The sequence below is a fragment of the Aquarana catesbeiana genome, linkage group LG01 (assembly GCF_042186555.1).
Source record: "Aquarana catesbeiana isolate 2022-GZ linkage group LG01, ASM4218655v1, whole genome shotgun sequence".
Taxonomy (NCBI): Eukaryota; Metazoa; Chordata; class Amphibia; order Anura; family Ranidae; genus Aquarana; species Aquarana catesbeiana.
In genome coordinates, this window is record NC_133324.1 from 629,165,629 (window position 1) to 629,179,272 (window position 13,644).

The 13,644-nt window shown below is 41.2% G+C and overlaps 1 protein-coding gene across 1 annotated transcript in view; it reads right to left on the reverse strand.

Annotated features, from left to right (window-relative positions):
* Positions 1–815: 815 nt before the first annotated feature.
* Positions 816–13,644, reverse strand: part of SDAD1 (SDA1 domain containing 1) — a 74,002-nt gene continuing 61,173 nt past the window's right edge. Inside the window, exons 19-22 of the mRNA XM_073601002.1 lie at positions 8,242–8,435; positions 6,398–6,482; positions 2,897–3,058; positions 816–1,127 (exon numbers count right to left, since the gene is read on the reverse strand). Of these exons, the coding sequence (XP_073457103.1) occupies positions 1,077–1,127; positions 2,897–3,058; positions 6,398–6,482; positions 8,242–8,435 (492 nt within the window). The 3' untranslated portion in view covers positions 816–1,076. The remainder of the gene's footprint in view (positions 1,128–2,896; positions 3,059–6,397; positions 6,483–8,241; positions 8,436–13,644) is intronic.

A 13,644-nucleotide genomic window follows, 5' to 3' on the forward strand; every position in this document is an offset into this window, starting at 1 on the left:
GGGAGTGACGCGAGGCTTCCTGCACCCGCATCGCTGAACCGTGGGACAGGCGAGTGTCTGATTATTAAAGGTCAGGAGCTACACTTTTGTAGCTGCTGACTTTTAAATGGGTGGAACTCTAATTTAACATTTAGGTCTATTGTGCTCCTCAGGATTCAGAATAATGTAAACAGCAGTTGCTGCCCTTAACAGCCAACCAAATGCCAGCCCCATCATTTTTTTTAGAGCAGAAGACATTATTGGTTGCCATGGGTAGCACCCTCCAATGTTTCCTTTCTTTCAGGCATTTAACAAACTGTGTTGTTCAATTTCAACTTAAAGTGATTGTAAAAGGTCACCTTGTAAAACAACCCAGTTTAAAATAGAAATGAAAGGCAAAACATTTGTGTATAGATTAAAAAAAAACAAAATACCTTTTTTTTAAGTAAGTGGATCATCTTCCCACAGTTCTCAGCTGCATAAGAGCTGGGAGGAAAAGCAGCAGCACACTGAGCTTCCCAGTGAAAAACTGTGTAGCGTGGGTGTGTCAGGACAAGTCTGATAATTGAAGGAGAGCACATCGAGTTCCCAGCACAGCTAGAGAACTGACCACCATGTGTTCTGCTTAGTGTGGTCAGTATTTAAGAGGGAAACAGATGGACTAGGGATTTCACACAAAGGAAGCAATACAAGGAGAACTGTATACTTTTTCATGCAAACACATGCTACAACAGGCACATGTCAGGAATATGAAGTGTTGGGGTAACAATCACTTTAAGCTTATTAACAACTTTTACAAAATAAAAAACAAAAAAACTCAAAAATTAGACAAACAATTTGGAGACAGCAAAATATTATATTTAAGAAACTTTCTTTACAGGTTATACACCTATTACAGCAAAGTTTGCTCAGTTCATAATAAAAGGTGGCCCTTTCACAGGGATTAAAGCGCTGAATTTTGCAAAGACCCATTATGCTGGTTACATTACATATTATACAAAATAAGTTCCCACCATGGGCATTATGTCAAGAAAGGCCCATATGGGCTATACACTTTTTTTACATTTAAAATACACTGTTACTAGCGCAAAGCTCAGTTACTTCATCAGTCGTTTCCTTTTCTTCAGAAGAGCATCACGCAGAGCAATCTGTACAACAGTAAGCGAAGAAAGTACAAGTAGTTAAATTCAAGCCACAGTTATACATGAAACTGCACTATAAAAAGGAAAAGATCCTTGTTCAAGCACTTCCTGTTAGGTAAAGCCAATAATAAAGTTGTCCGTTTTTGCAGCTTTTTTCTTTTTAATATATGTAAAAACAATCAGCTTAAAGTAAATAAATAACACATTTAAAAACCTTGTTCATATGTCTGTAGTTCTATATGAACAAGGGGGGCAGCCAAACATGCTTATTACAAACTCTACAAACAGAAAGTGTTTTGGTCTAATAAAAGCGTTAGTTGCAAATCAGAGAGAGAGAGTTCCAAAGCAAACAGATACTGCTGTGCCCTCACAAAAAAGAAAATACATTTAATGTTAGGATTCTATTAAGGGTTTGGGGTGAGCAGTCAGGGGATCACTTTTCTTCATCTTATTTTTTTCAGTGCCAATATCCCTATGCCAATCACTTGGCACTTATATCTAACACGCCTTACTCTGCCTTTAGGTTTGATAGTTACATTTACCTGCTTAAGTGGGGGAAGATGGTAGTTGCGCTGTGATGAAGGGGGGAGGGGGGGCTACAAAGATGACTAAAGTGGCGAAATGAACTGAAAAAGAAGAGGGCAAATACAAGAATGGATCCTACATGCTAAAGAAACAGTGAAGATGCAGTGCAGTGCAAAGTTGCTGATCAACATAAATATATCTATAATGTTACGGGCAAATATAAGAAAGGTAATTATGAAACAGTGACTGCTTGGATGAAGCAAACCAAAAAATACATATGCTAACACAAATAGGATAAATAGTGACACAATGCAAAAATATATAATGCAAAAATGTATGAGTCAAAAATACATGTGGGCTAGTGCCCCATTAGCAAAAACGTGCCACATCCTGGTGGACTACAAGTGACAAATCCCTAGGAAAAACATAAATAATAGTTCTATCATCCAGTCCAAAACAAAACTCGTGATGAAAAACACAAAACAGTTCCAATCGTGAAGGGAGGGGGGATCTTCAGTGAGGACACCTCCGTGTTTGCAAGTCGCTTACCTTACAGCTGTAAGGTGTACAGCCTGTGTTGCAAATGACCCGCAGGTGTAGACGTTCCGTGTATACAGGTAGTGACAATGATAAACATGCCAAGCGAAATATAAAAATAGAAAATACACAGCATGTAAAATGACTCTGCGACGACCACAGTGGAGGGGGGCAAGACACACACGGGGGGAGGTTGCACTCGCTTTCATAAAATGAGCGTAGGCATCAATCCACGAGCGCCAAGCTCGTATGCCTCCAGGGGTATCACTAATCTGGAATCTGTCCCCGTGCCTGGAATCTGGAATTTGTCCCCGTGCCTCTCTCCTCTTCCCTTTTCAATCTGCAGTGCTGCCTGGAGGTGTTCTCTTCACAGAGTGTGTACACAACGCCCCCCAGAAACAATTTCCTGCTTGTGTGATTGGCTCACCAATTTTCCCAGAAGTCTGCACTAAGATACAAGTCAGATTTCCGGCATCCCCTGTTTCCATGTGTTCATCTCCAAAAAAAAAAAAAAATGAACACATGGAAACAGGGGATGCCGGAAATCTGACTTGTCCCACTCCCCCCTTCATCACAGTGCAACTACCATCTTCCCCCACTTTTGCCTCATTTGTCCTGCTTTGGATCAGTACTTAGGTGTTGCAGCAGTGTCCTTTTAGCGTAGGCCCTCCCGACAGCGCAGGAGTTTCCACGTTCACATTGTTTATATTTACCTGCTTATCTCTGAAAGATCGTTTGTTTTTAGATCGGATATTCTGGCTGTATCTCATCATCATAAAGCTTTTATTCTTCTTCTTCTCCTTGTTGGTGGTGCTGGCATGGGGATTCATTTTCGTCCTTTTCCTCACAAATTCTTTTCGGTCTGTTCTTCCGGCCTATCGAAAGTAAGTGGCAAAAGAAAAAAAAGAAATCCTAAACAGAGTTGCCTTTACAGGATTAAAATAAGTATTAAAAAAGTATTTTCATGGTCTAAAATCAAATCTATTTAGCGAATAGACATATTCAGTTTTAAAGAAATCATATGAATACATTTTTAAAGCAGCATATCCATGTGAAATCTCTCCCTGTAGATATAAAGTGTTTGCGCCATGGTTTAAAATTCACCTTAAACCCCCACTTTTTAAACTGGGAAATCCAGATTTCTGTTATAATGGCCAAACAACCCCAATCTGTTTTAAAGATTTAATCAGATAGTAAAACATTGATTGTATTCAACACTAACTATTAGGGCCCACTCACACCAAGCCATTTCCAAAACACGTCAATGAAATGCACCACACAAGTATGGCAGGGCACTCAATTTCATTTGGAACCTCAAAAGTGCAACATCCTGCAATGCAAAATGTGCGCTCTGGTGGAAAAAGCCTTATTTTTTTATTACTGCATTTAGAACTTTTTTTTCTTTTAACAACATCTAATGCAGTTCACCACAACATGCTTTAAAGCACAAAAACACGTGCACTGCGGCACAGGGTGTTATGGTGGGCTCACTGCACTTGTGCCCACACTTGAAGCCCTGAAGATAAGGATTTGAGAATTTTTGTAAGCTTGCTAGAATTCACCTAGTTCCCGGAAAATTAGGTTTAGATCAAATATAAAATACAATCTGATTGTGGCCATCATTAGCCTACAAAATATACCTGAAACAAAAGCAAATTTTAAAATATATTTTACAGTTATATCTGCAAAAAGATGCAATACCTATTTATTATCCAAAAAAGCAAAGAAAAAAACAAAACACTAAATTAAAAATTATCTTCACACAAGATTCTGTTTCTACCACTAATGACGCGGTTTCTTGGGAGATTGATTTGCATACAATATAAAACATTTAATCTTTCATAAATTTGTTCCAGGCCCCAAATGTTTTTGGCACACATTGGTCCTGAAACCTATCAATTAGCTTACTGGCTTTACAATGTTCCTCCCAATGCAAAAAGTAACCAAGTATTTAAAACCCATTAGATTGTGCTTCTTTCAGAAAAAAAAACTGCAAAAGTAGATTCCTCTCTTACAACAAGATATTCAAAATACAGCACTAACTGTTCTACCAAACTGGGCCCCAAAAGGTTTTCCTAAAAGTACCCATAGGGTTGATTTTTTTATCCTGAAGAGACAGAATAGATTTACCAGCTACAATATTAAAAAGTTAAAGCCGTATTAAACCCAAAAGAAAACATTCATTATATCGCAGCTTACCAACTTCTTAGATGTGATGGCTGTATCAGTTTCCTTTTTAATCTATCTTCTATATTCATCTGGTGATTTAGACAGAACATTTGCTGTTTACAGAAGCTCACGCTCTCCAGCAGAATGTATCAGTTTACATGGATGAGACAATCCATTTACCACCGACAGGGGTAAACTGAGCTTTTATTTATTCATGCAAAACCTTCATCCCAAAAGGAAAAGACTGCTGTAACTGATTGTTACCTGGAGTTTAACTTTAATTTTTTAATTTTTATTACATCTGCTAATACATTCAACACTCCCACCCAGACTGACAATGCTGCCATCTGCTGTGTCCTGTGTAAAAAAAAAAACAGATGCAGCCACCACATCTAATGATTGGTAAGCTGCAATATAATAAATTTGTGGTTTTGGGTTTAATACTGCTTTAACAAGTTGTCACAATACTCATTCCATGTGTCATATCATTCGGCATGGCTTATTGGCTTTGTGATCAATATGGTCATGTGAACAGCACTGCAGTAAATCTGAACAGCCATTAATGGAGAGAAGCAGAATCTCTAGAATGCAAGTAAAGTACATCATGCATTAGAAATAAGGAAGACACAAAGGTAATTGATGCAAGCCATTACACCTGGGACAACTTTTCCATGCATAATTATGTATAATTATATGCACTTAACATGTGCTCTGTAAAACTGTAAATCCCCATTGGAAGAGTTCCCCTCTATTACTTTTCTGGGGACAACCTAAAATTTGGGGGTTTTCTTTTACTTTCACCATCAATGATAATGGTAAACATGACAACTAAAGAGGGTGAATCGCCTTAAAGTGGATGTAAATCCCAGTCATGAAGTTTGAACTAAGCACATATATCTGTAGTGTTTACTTGTCTCTCTCCAAAGCTCTAAGTGTGGTTTCTCTCTGGTGCTTTGTTCTGTTATCAGCACAAGTAATTTCTAGAAGTTTTCCACTACATGAGATAACATGAGCTAAAATTTGTGTTAGTGAGAGAGATACGTTCCTTCATTCCTCTGCCTATGTGGAAGGGTGGTGCGTCCCTTTCCTCCAATCAGCTCTCACACCTTGTCTCAGAGCTGTAACTGCAGTTCTCCACTTCCTTCTATGTACTACTCACAGATGCATAAAGATTTTATCACTTTGAAGGATTGAAGAGAAGACTGCAGTTAAACAAGTAAAACTTAATGTAGGGGGATTTGTTTCATCTCTGTATCATCTGAGGCTATTCACTTCACTGGGTATATGTGAGGGTTTACATCCACTTTAAAAGGCGGCACAGTTACTCTTCTCGCTTCCAGAAGGCGAGAAGTACCTCAACACATTCCTACAAGAGACACTGTTCCTGGCTAGGCTGCAGAAAATGGATGAGGGAACTTCCCCCCCACACTACAGCAGTGAATCAGGGAGGTTAACAACACCCTCCCGTATAAAAAATTACTCTATATCCACAGGAACTGTCCCAATAAATATCACAAGGTCTGGGACCGATGGTTGGAAGACTCAGCCACATGTACAGCGGAGGATTAGGCGCACATCTCGATGACACCACTGACCCTACTCGGATCCCCCAGGACCCACCCCCTTAACACGCCCAGTGTATTGCTATCCACTAGAAAATGTTGCAAATGCTCCCCTAATAATGTACAGTATGCATATATGTATAACAATTGGATTGATTTGTACTTGTAGTGCCTGTTGCACTGTCTACATGTATGTTCAAATATTTTATATGCTCAATAAACGTTGTTTTGATTTAAAAGGCGGCACAGTCAGCAATAAAAACTGACAAGTGTTCAAATCCCTCTCCACTCACTATCTAAGGCAAAAAAAAAAAAAAAAAAGAAGAGGTTTTGCCTTTATACTTTAATAAAGCACAAGATTATAGGCAGCATAGAATATGCTAGAACACTGAGCACTAATTATATAGTACTGTAATACAGGTTGCAAAATAATGAAAAACATAGTTAAATGCTGAGAAAGTAAATGATAGCATTTAAACTCACCAGAACGGTGGCTAGCCTGCTCTCTTTGTCAGACTTGGGCTTCTTATGCAGATGTTCAATATCTCTAAGTGAAAGCAACTCACCTCTAGAAGAAACAACACCATCATTAGCTACTGTCAGTACTTATACGAATTCTTCACACCTAAAATGGTTCTAAAGCCTGGACATTTTTTTTCTACTTTAATGCATTCTCTGCATTAAGGTAAAAAATGTCCAAGTGCTTGTATTACCCCCTCACCCCCCTTTAAACTTACCTGAGCCCTCTTTTGATGAAGCGTTGTGCCTGTTTGCAGTGGCTCTCTACTGTCTCTGCTCAGAGGCAGCAGCCATTGGCTCCTACTGCTGTCAATCAAATCCTCTGAGCAGAGAGCAGTGGGAAGGGAAGTGCTGTGTGCGTCAACAGACGCATACAGCCCAGCTCGGGATCAAGCCCACAGGTGTGCCCCTATAGATTCTGACCAGTCCTTTCAGCCCCAAATGAATGAATGAATGATTTGTAAAGCGCTGCAAATGCGAACTGAATCGCCTCAAGGCGATCCAATCCAATCACAGTCAAAAGCTTGTAGACTTCACCTCTCTAAAATTTGCCCCTTTTTAACCAATGAAACCACCAAGCTACACATTCATTGCCTTGTTAACTCTCGCCTTGACTATTGCAACTCACTTCTATTTGGCCTACCTCTACACAAGCTATCCCCCTTCAGTACATCATGAATGCTCCTGCCTCCTGACTCATCTACCTTACCAACCACTCAGCGTTTGCCACCCCTCTCTGTCAATCACTCCACTGGCGAATTCAATTAAAAATGCTAAAAACATCATACAAAGCCACTCACAACTCTGCTCCAAGCTACATCACCGATCTTGTCTCACATAACACCCAAACCATCCTCTGCACTCCTCCCAAGACCTCCTGCTCTTTAGCTCCCTTGTCCCCTCCTCCCATGCACATCTCCAGGACTCCTCCAGAGCATCTCTCATCCTCTGGAACTCTCTACCTCAATCTGTTCGGCTATCTCATACTCTGTCCACTTTTAGGTGATCCCTGAAAACTCATCCCTTCCGGGAAGCCTATCCCATCTCCACTTAACTGAACTTTTAATTCCTTTCATCAGCTCATCCCTCAGTTATTACCTTTGTGCCACTTGCCCCTCCCTAGTAGATTGTAAGCATTTATTAGTAGGGCCCTCTTAGCCCTCTTGTATTTTATTGTCTCCCTTTATATTGTAAAGTGCTGCGCAAACTGTTGTCACTAAATAAATCCTGTATAATAATAATCTTGATCATAGTAAGACGGTTTCAGTCATTTATATTCTATAAACACTGTGAATCAAACCAGACGTAGGCTAACATCAGTAATCATAGTGACTAAACAGATTTAAGATGTGCATTCTACTTTTCAGAAAAAATTCAAAAGTGAACACCGTACACCCTCCCCACGACTGCCCCGCCACGAACCCCCAATGTACCAGCCTCCATGGGTGATAAGTTGTCAGTGCCTATGCAGCCTATGTAGCAGTCTGGGGATTTAAATTCTCTTCAGGTAGTGCTTCAAGGGAAGGAGCAGAGCAATTCTGATTGGTCAACGCCAGCACAGAGCATTGCTCTGATCCATCCTGGAAGCATTGAACAGAGACGAAGGGTGGGGGGAGAGAGTAAGGATTTCAAATCCCTGGACCGCTGCATGGGTGCTGACAGTTCATCACCAACAGAGATAGCAAGTACAGTGGTGACTGGGTGAGGATTGTGTATAGTTTCGTTCATCTTTTCTAGCGAACTTTAAATTTACTAAATTTAATACCACTTAAAAAGGACATTTGCGCCAGACTAAAAACCATGCAAACCTGCTCTCCTCTTCATCGCTGTCTATTTCCACATTCTTCCTCTTCTCAGATTTTCCCGGCGCAGCAGCGATTTCTTTGGATATCTGTGCAATGCGGATTTTCTTGAACTCCTCCTGAGTGAGAAGCCTGCTGGCACTGACTGCTGCAGCCTTGGACTTTCTCTCACCTTCTGGCATCGCCTGGAGCTTTTCTGCCTAAAAATATTGCATAAGTAATACAATTTCTTACAAAAGAAGCTGTGGTCAAGGTAATTAATGTTTTCTTGTTTATAAATAATTGGCTAGCAGATTTATGAACAAGGCTCAAGGATAGCTGATCAACGTAATGGTAAACTCTGAATATATGGAATAGATATTGGCTTCTAACATCTTAATTTTTACTAAAAGGAGGTTATATTAGCTTACCAGTTTAAACCTTATCAGGGCACATGATGTATACCCATATTAATATTTTTCAGAACTATGAGCAAAACCCTCTCTTTTGAAGTCTTTTTATTAAATACAATACAATGATGAAGGTGGTTGCTCTGTCACGGAGAAACCATTCTTCTGCTTTGGTAAGGTCATCAAGTTGGCATATTATATGATTTAGTACAAGTACAACCTTGCTTTTACAACTCATAAAATGTCACTGAATTAATTGTTAATAATGAAATATATTTTATAGCCTTGTTTATTTGAAATACAAATTTTTATACAAGTGGTTCAAACATTTTGGTGGCAAAGTTAATAGAAGACAGCATGTAAATTTGGCACCATAAAAATGCAGAGAAAACATGAATGCGGCCTATCAAATTAGTGGAGAAACTTGAGACAAACACTGATGGGGGCAAATAATGGATTTAAATACTTTGCCCTTTGCTCCCCATTAGCATTCACAAAATACATAGTGTGAGCAGAAGGGGGGGGGCAAGAAACAAAATGGATTGTGTGTGTAGCCATGGTGTTGCAGCTAATGAAAAACAACCCGCCAAATCACCTTACTGCCAGACTTCATACATCCTTTCCAGAGACAATGAACAGTCTTTTGCGAGCTTTGTTTTTGTTGTTTTATTGGGGGGGGTACAACTTGGATAGGGATATGAATATGGGATGCCCATAGTATCAGTCTTTGCCATCATATTTAAAGATTTAATTCACTTTGATAAAGTTAGAGCCAGAAGCTGGAATGTGCATAGTTCATTTGATATGAATCTCCCCTGCATCTCCATGCAGACTGTTGCTCCTCCCTCCTGCGGCTCATTCTTCACAGACTATTCCATCTAAGAGTTCCCTGCCATCCGATCGTGTGGTGGCAGAGACATCTCTAACGACCGTGTAAAAGCAATGTTCTTAGATCTCTTTCCCCTCCTGCACAAACTTGAAGTTACTACTTGAAATATGACAAATCCTCTTCTACTGAATAGTAGGGGCCCACTCTGAATAATGCCCCGTACACACGGTTGGATTTTCCGATGGAAAATGTCCGATCGGAGCGTGTTGTCGGAAATTCCGACCGTGTGTGGGCTCCATCGGACATTTTCCATTGGATTTTCTGACACACAAAAGTTTGAGAGCAGGATATAAAATTTTCCGACAACAAAATCCGTTGTCGGAAATTCCAATCGTGTGTACACAAATCTGACGGACAAAGTGCCACGCATGCTCAGAATAAATAAAGAGATGAAAGCTATTGGCCACTGCCCCGTTTATAGTCCCGACGTACGTGTTTTACGCCACCGCGTTCAGAATGATCGGATTTTCCGACAACTTTGTGTGACCGTGTGTATGCAAGACAAGTTTGAGCCAACATCCGTCGGAAAAAATCCTAGGATTTTGTTGTCGGAATGTTCGAACAAAGTCCGACCGTGTGTACGGGGCATAAGCCTCCCTACTGTGGCTCTGGTTGCTCACTGCCACTGGGCCTGAAGCCTGCAGAACCTCTCCCTGGAGGCCTAGTGGGTTAAAAGCATATCTTCTAGGAAATATGGACTACTGTTCCCAGCCAGCCCAACTTGCAAATCATGAGCCCGCAGGCCACATCGACTTGACTCAGATCCCCACAGTCTCTTTTCTGCTTCAGGACTCCCCATTATCCACCGTGTATTGATGAAGACTCCGCTAGTGACTGTGAACTAGCAGAGTTCCCTTCACAGACTCCTCGGCACTTCCAGCCCTTGGCACCTCCAGCCCAACTGTGGTAACACTCACCGACCTTCCAACAGCCCTGAGTTCTTGATGAGGAACTTTGACTGGACCATGCATACCGCCAGTTTCACCTGCCCTTCTGCTCCCTGCCATCCGACCGTGTGGTGGCAGAGACATTGCCAATGACCGTGTAGAGGCAGTGTTCCCTCACAGCTCTCCCCAGACCTATCCTGCGATTGGCGCACCCCCGCCAGATGGGGATAGCCCCTTGCGACTGACTAACATGCCATTCCTCATTTGACCCAGCCGACTTCCCCCATGTGGAGAATCACTTCAGCTTACATATGAGGCCCGCCCCCTGCCGATACCGAATGAGGATTGGTCAGGGCTCACACACAAGCTGCCTGCCACTCCAGTTCCAGGACAAGCACCCTTTCCAGAACCTTCTCTCTGGAAATCAGGGGGAGGCACCTCAGAGCTAGAGCACAAGTGGTAACGCCCACAGCTACTCTGACCACTTCCAGCCCCCCAGATCAAAACAGACAGGCCTAGCATGCAGCATAAGCCTACCTAAATTTACCTGTGCTGGAATAACCTAGTAAAAATACCTTACTAGCACCTACCTACTGGTAGAGAGTGCTACACGTGGAATGAACCAACAGATACACGTACAGATTATGGGTAAATAGGAGCATGGCCATAAACTTGGCACTATTGAAAGGCGCAAGTATCCATGCCATGGAATGTAAAAAAGCTGATTTAATTTCATAAAAGTGAACTACCACTTGAAAAAGTAAAAAAAACACTTCCTCAATGGATTAACCATAATAAATAATTAATTGGGGAATCTTGTTTGGGTAGAGCAACACCTTTGTTTTGCACTTGTCAGGAGAATCAGACACGCAAACCAACATAAGAAAAACTTGTATTGGAGTCTGGCAGCTGATCCACTTCATCAGTGCCTGCTCAAACAGATTTTAGTATTGTGTACAGTTGATATTGATAAATACAGGTGATACTCGAAAAATTAGAATATCATACAAAAGGTTCATTTATTTCACTAATGCAACTTAAAAGGTGAAACTAATATATAAGACAGACTCATTACATGCAAAGCAAGATAGTTCAATTCGTGATTTGTCATAATTGTGATGATTATGGCCTACAGTTCATGAAAACCTCAAATCCACAATCTCAGAAAATTAGAATATTGTGAAAAGGTGCATTATTCTAGGCTCAAAGTGTCCCACTCTAACCAGCTAATTAAGCCATAACACACCTGCGAAGGGTTCCTGAGCCTTTAAATGGTCTCTCAGTCTGGTTCAGTAGGAATCACAATCATGGGATAGACTGCTGACCTGACAGTTGTGCCGAAAACCATCACCAACACCCTCCATAAGGAGGGAAAGCCTCAAAAGGTAATCAAAAGAAGTTGGATGTTCCCAAAGTGCTGTATCAAAGCACATTAATAGAAATTTATGTGGAAGGGAAAAGTGTGGAAAAAAAAAGGTGCACAAGCAGCAGGGATGACTGCAGCCTGGGGAGGATTGTCAGGAAAAAGTCATTCAAAAGTGTTGGGGACTTTCACAAGGAGTGGACTGAGGCTGGAGTCAGTGCATTAAGAGCCACCACACAGAGACAGATCTTGGACATGGGCTTCAAATGTCATATTCTTCTTGTCAAGCCACTCCTGAACAACAAAAAACGTCAGAAGCGTCTTACCTGGGCTAAAGAAAAACAGACCTGGTCTGTTGCTCAGTGGTACAAAGTCCTCTTTTCTGATGACAGCAAATTTTGCATCTCATTTGGAAACCAAGGACCCAGAGTATGGAGGAAGAATGGAGAGGCACACACTGCAAGATGCTTGAAGTCCAGTGTGAGGTTTCCACAGTCTGTGTTGATTTGGGGAGCCATGTCATCTGCTGGTGTTGGTCCACTGTGCTTCATTAAGTCCAGGGTCAACACAGCAGTCTACCAGGATATTTTGGAGCACTTCATGCTTCCTCCCGCAGATGAGCTCTATGGGGATGCTGACTTCATTTTCCAGCAGGACTTGGCACCTGCCAACACTGCCAAAAGCACCGAAACCTGGTTCAATGACCGTGGGATTACAGTGCTTGATTGGCCAGCAAACTCGCCTGACCTGAGCCCCATAGAGAATCTATGGGGCATTGCCAAGAGAAAGATAAGAAAAATGAGACCGAACAATGCAGAAGACCTGAAGGCCGCTATTGAAGCATCCTGGTCTTCCATAACATCTCAGCAGTGCCACAGGCTGATAGCTTCAATGCCATGCCGCATTGAGGCAGTAATTGGCTGCAAAAGGGGCCCAAACCAAGTACAGAGTACATATGCATGCTTATACTTTTCAGAGGTCTGATATTGTTCTATGTACAATCCTTGTTTTATTGATTGCATGTAATAATCTAATTTTGTGAGATTGTGGATTTGGGGTTTTCATGAGCTGTAAGCCATAATCATCACAATTATGACAAATCACAGATTGAACTATCTTGCTTTGCATGTAATGAGTCTATCTCATATATTAGTTTCACCTTTTAAGTTGCATTAGTGAAATAAATGAACTTTTGCACGATATTCTAATTTTTCGAGTATCACCTGTATATATACTATATATACACATTATATTACCAAATGTATTGGGACGTTTGCCTTTACACGCACATGAACTTTAATGGCATCCCAGTCTTAGTCCGTAGGGTGCAATATTGAGTTGGCCCAAACAAGACCTTGAACTTGACCTCAACCCGATAGAACACCTTTGGGATGAATTAGAGTGGAGACTACAAGACACATCAGTTCCTGACCTCACAAATGCTCTTCTGGAAGAACTGTCAAACATTCCCATTGACACACTCTGACACACTCCTAAACCTTGGGGACAGCCTTCCCAGAAGAGTTAAAGCTGTTACAGCTGCAAAGGGTAGGCCAACTTAATATTGAACCCTACAGACTAAGACTGGGAAGCCATTAAAGTTCATGTGCGTGTAAAGGCAGGTGTCACAATACTTTTGGTAATATAGTGTATCTCAAGATAGACTTGTAAAATATGGTAAAAACTGAACATGCTGGTGCATTTCTAATATAAAAACCATCATGCAGAATATGAGTTGAGTGACAGAAAGACCACATATAATGGATGTCTGGGTCTCTCTTATAAATAGGGCACAACTGAAAGAGCTATGGATTTGCCGTGGTCTCCTGGTTGAGCTCTAACAGTACTTGAATCAGGGCCAGTGCTAGACTATTATTAGGC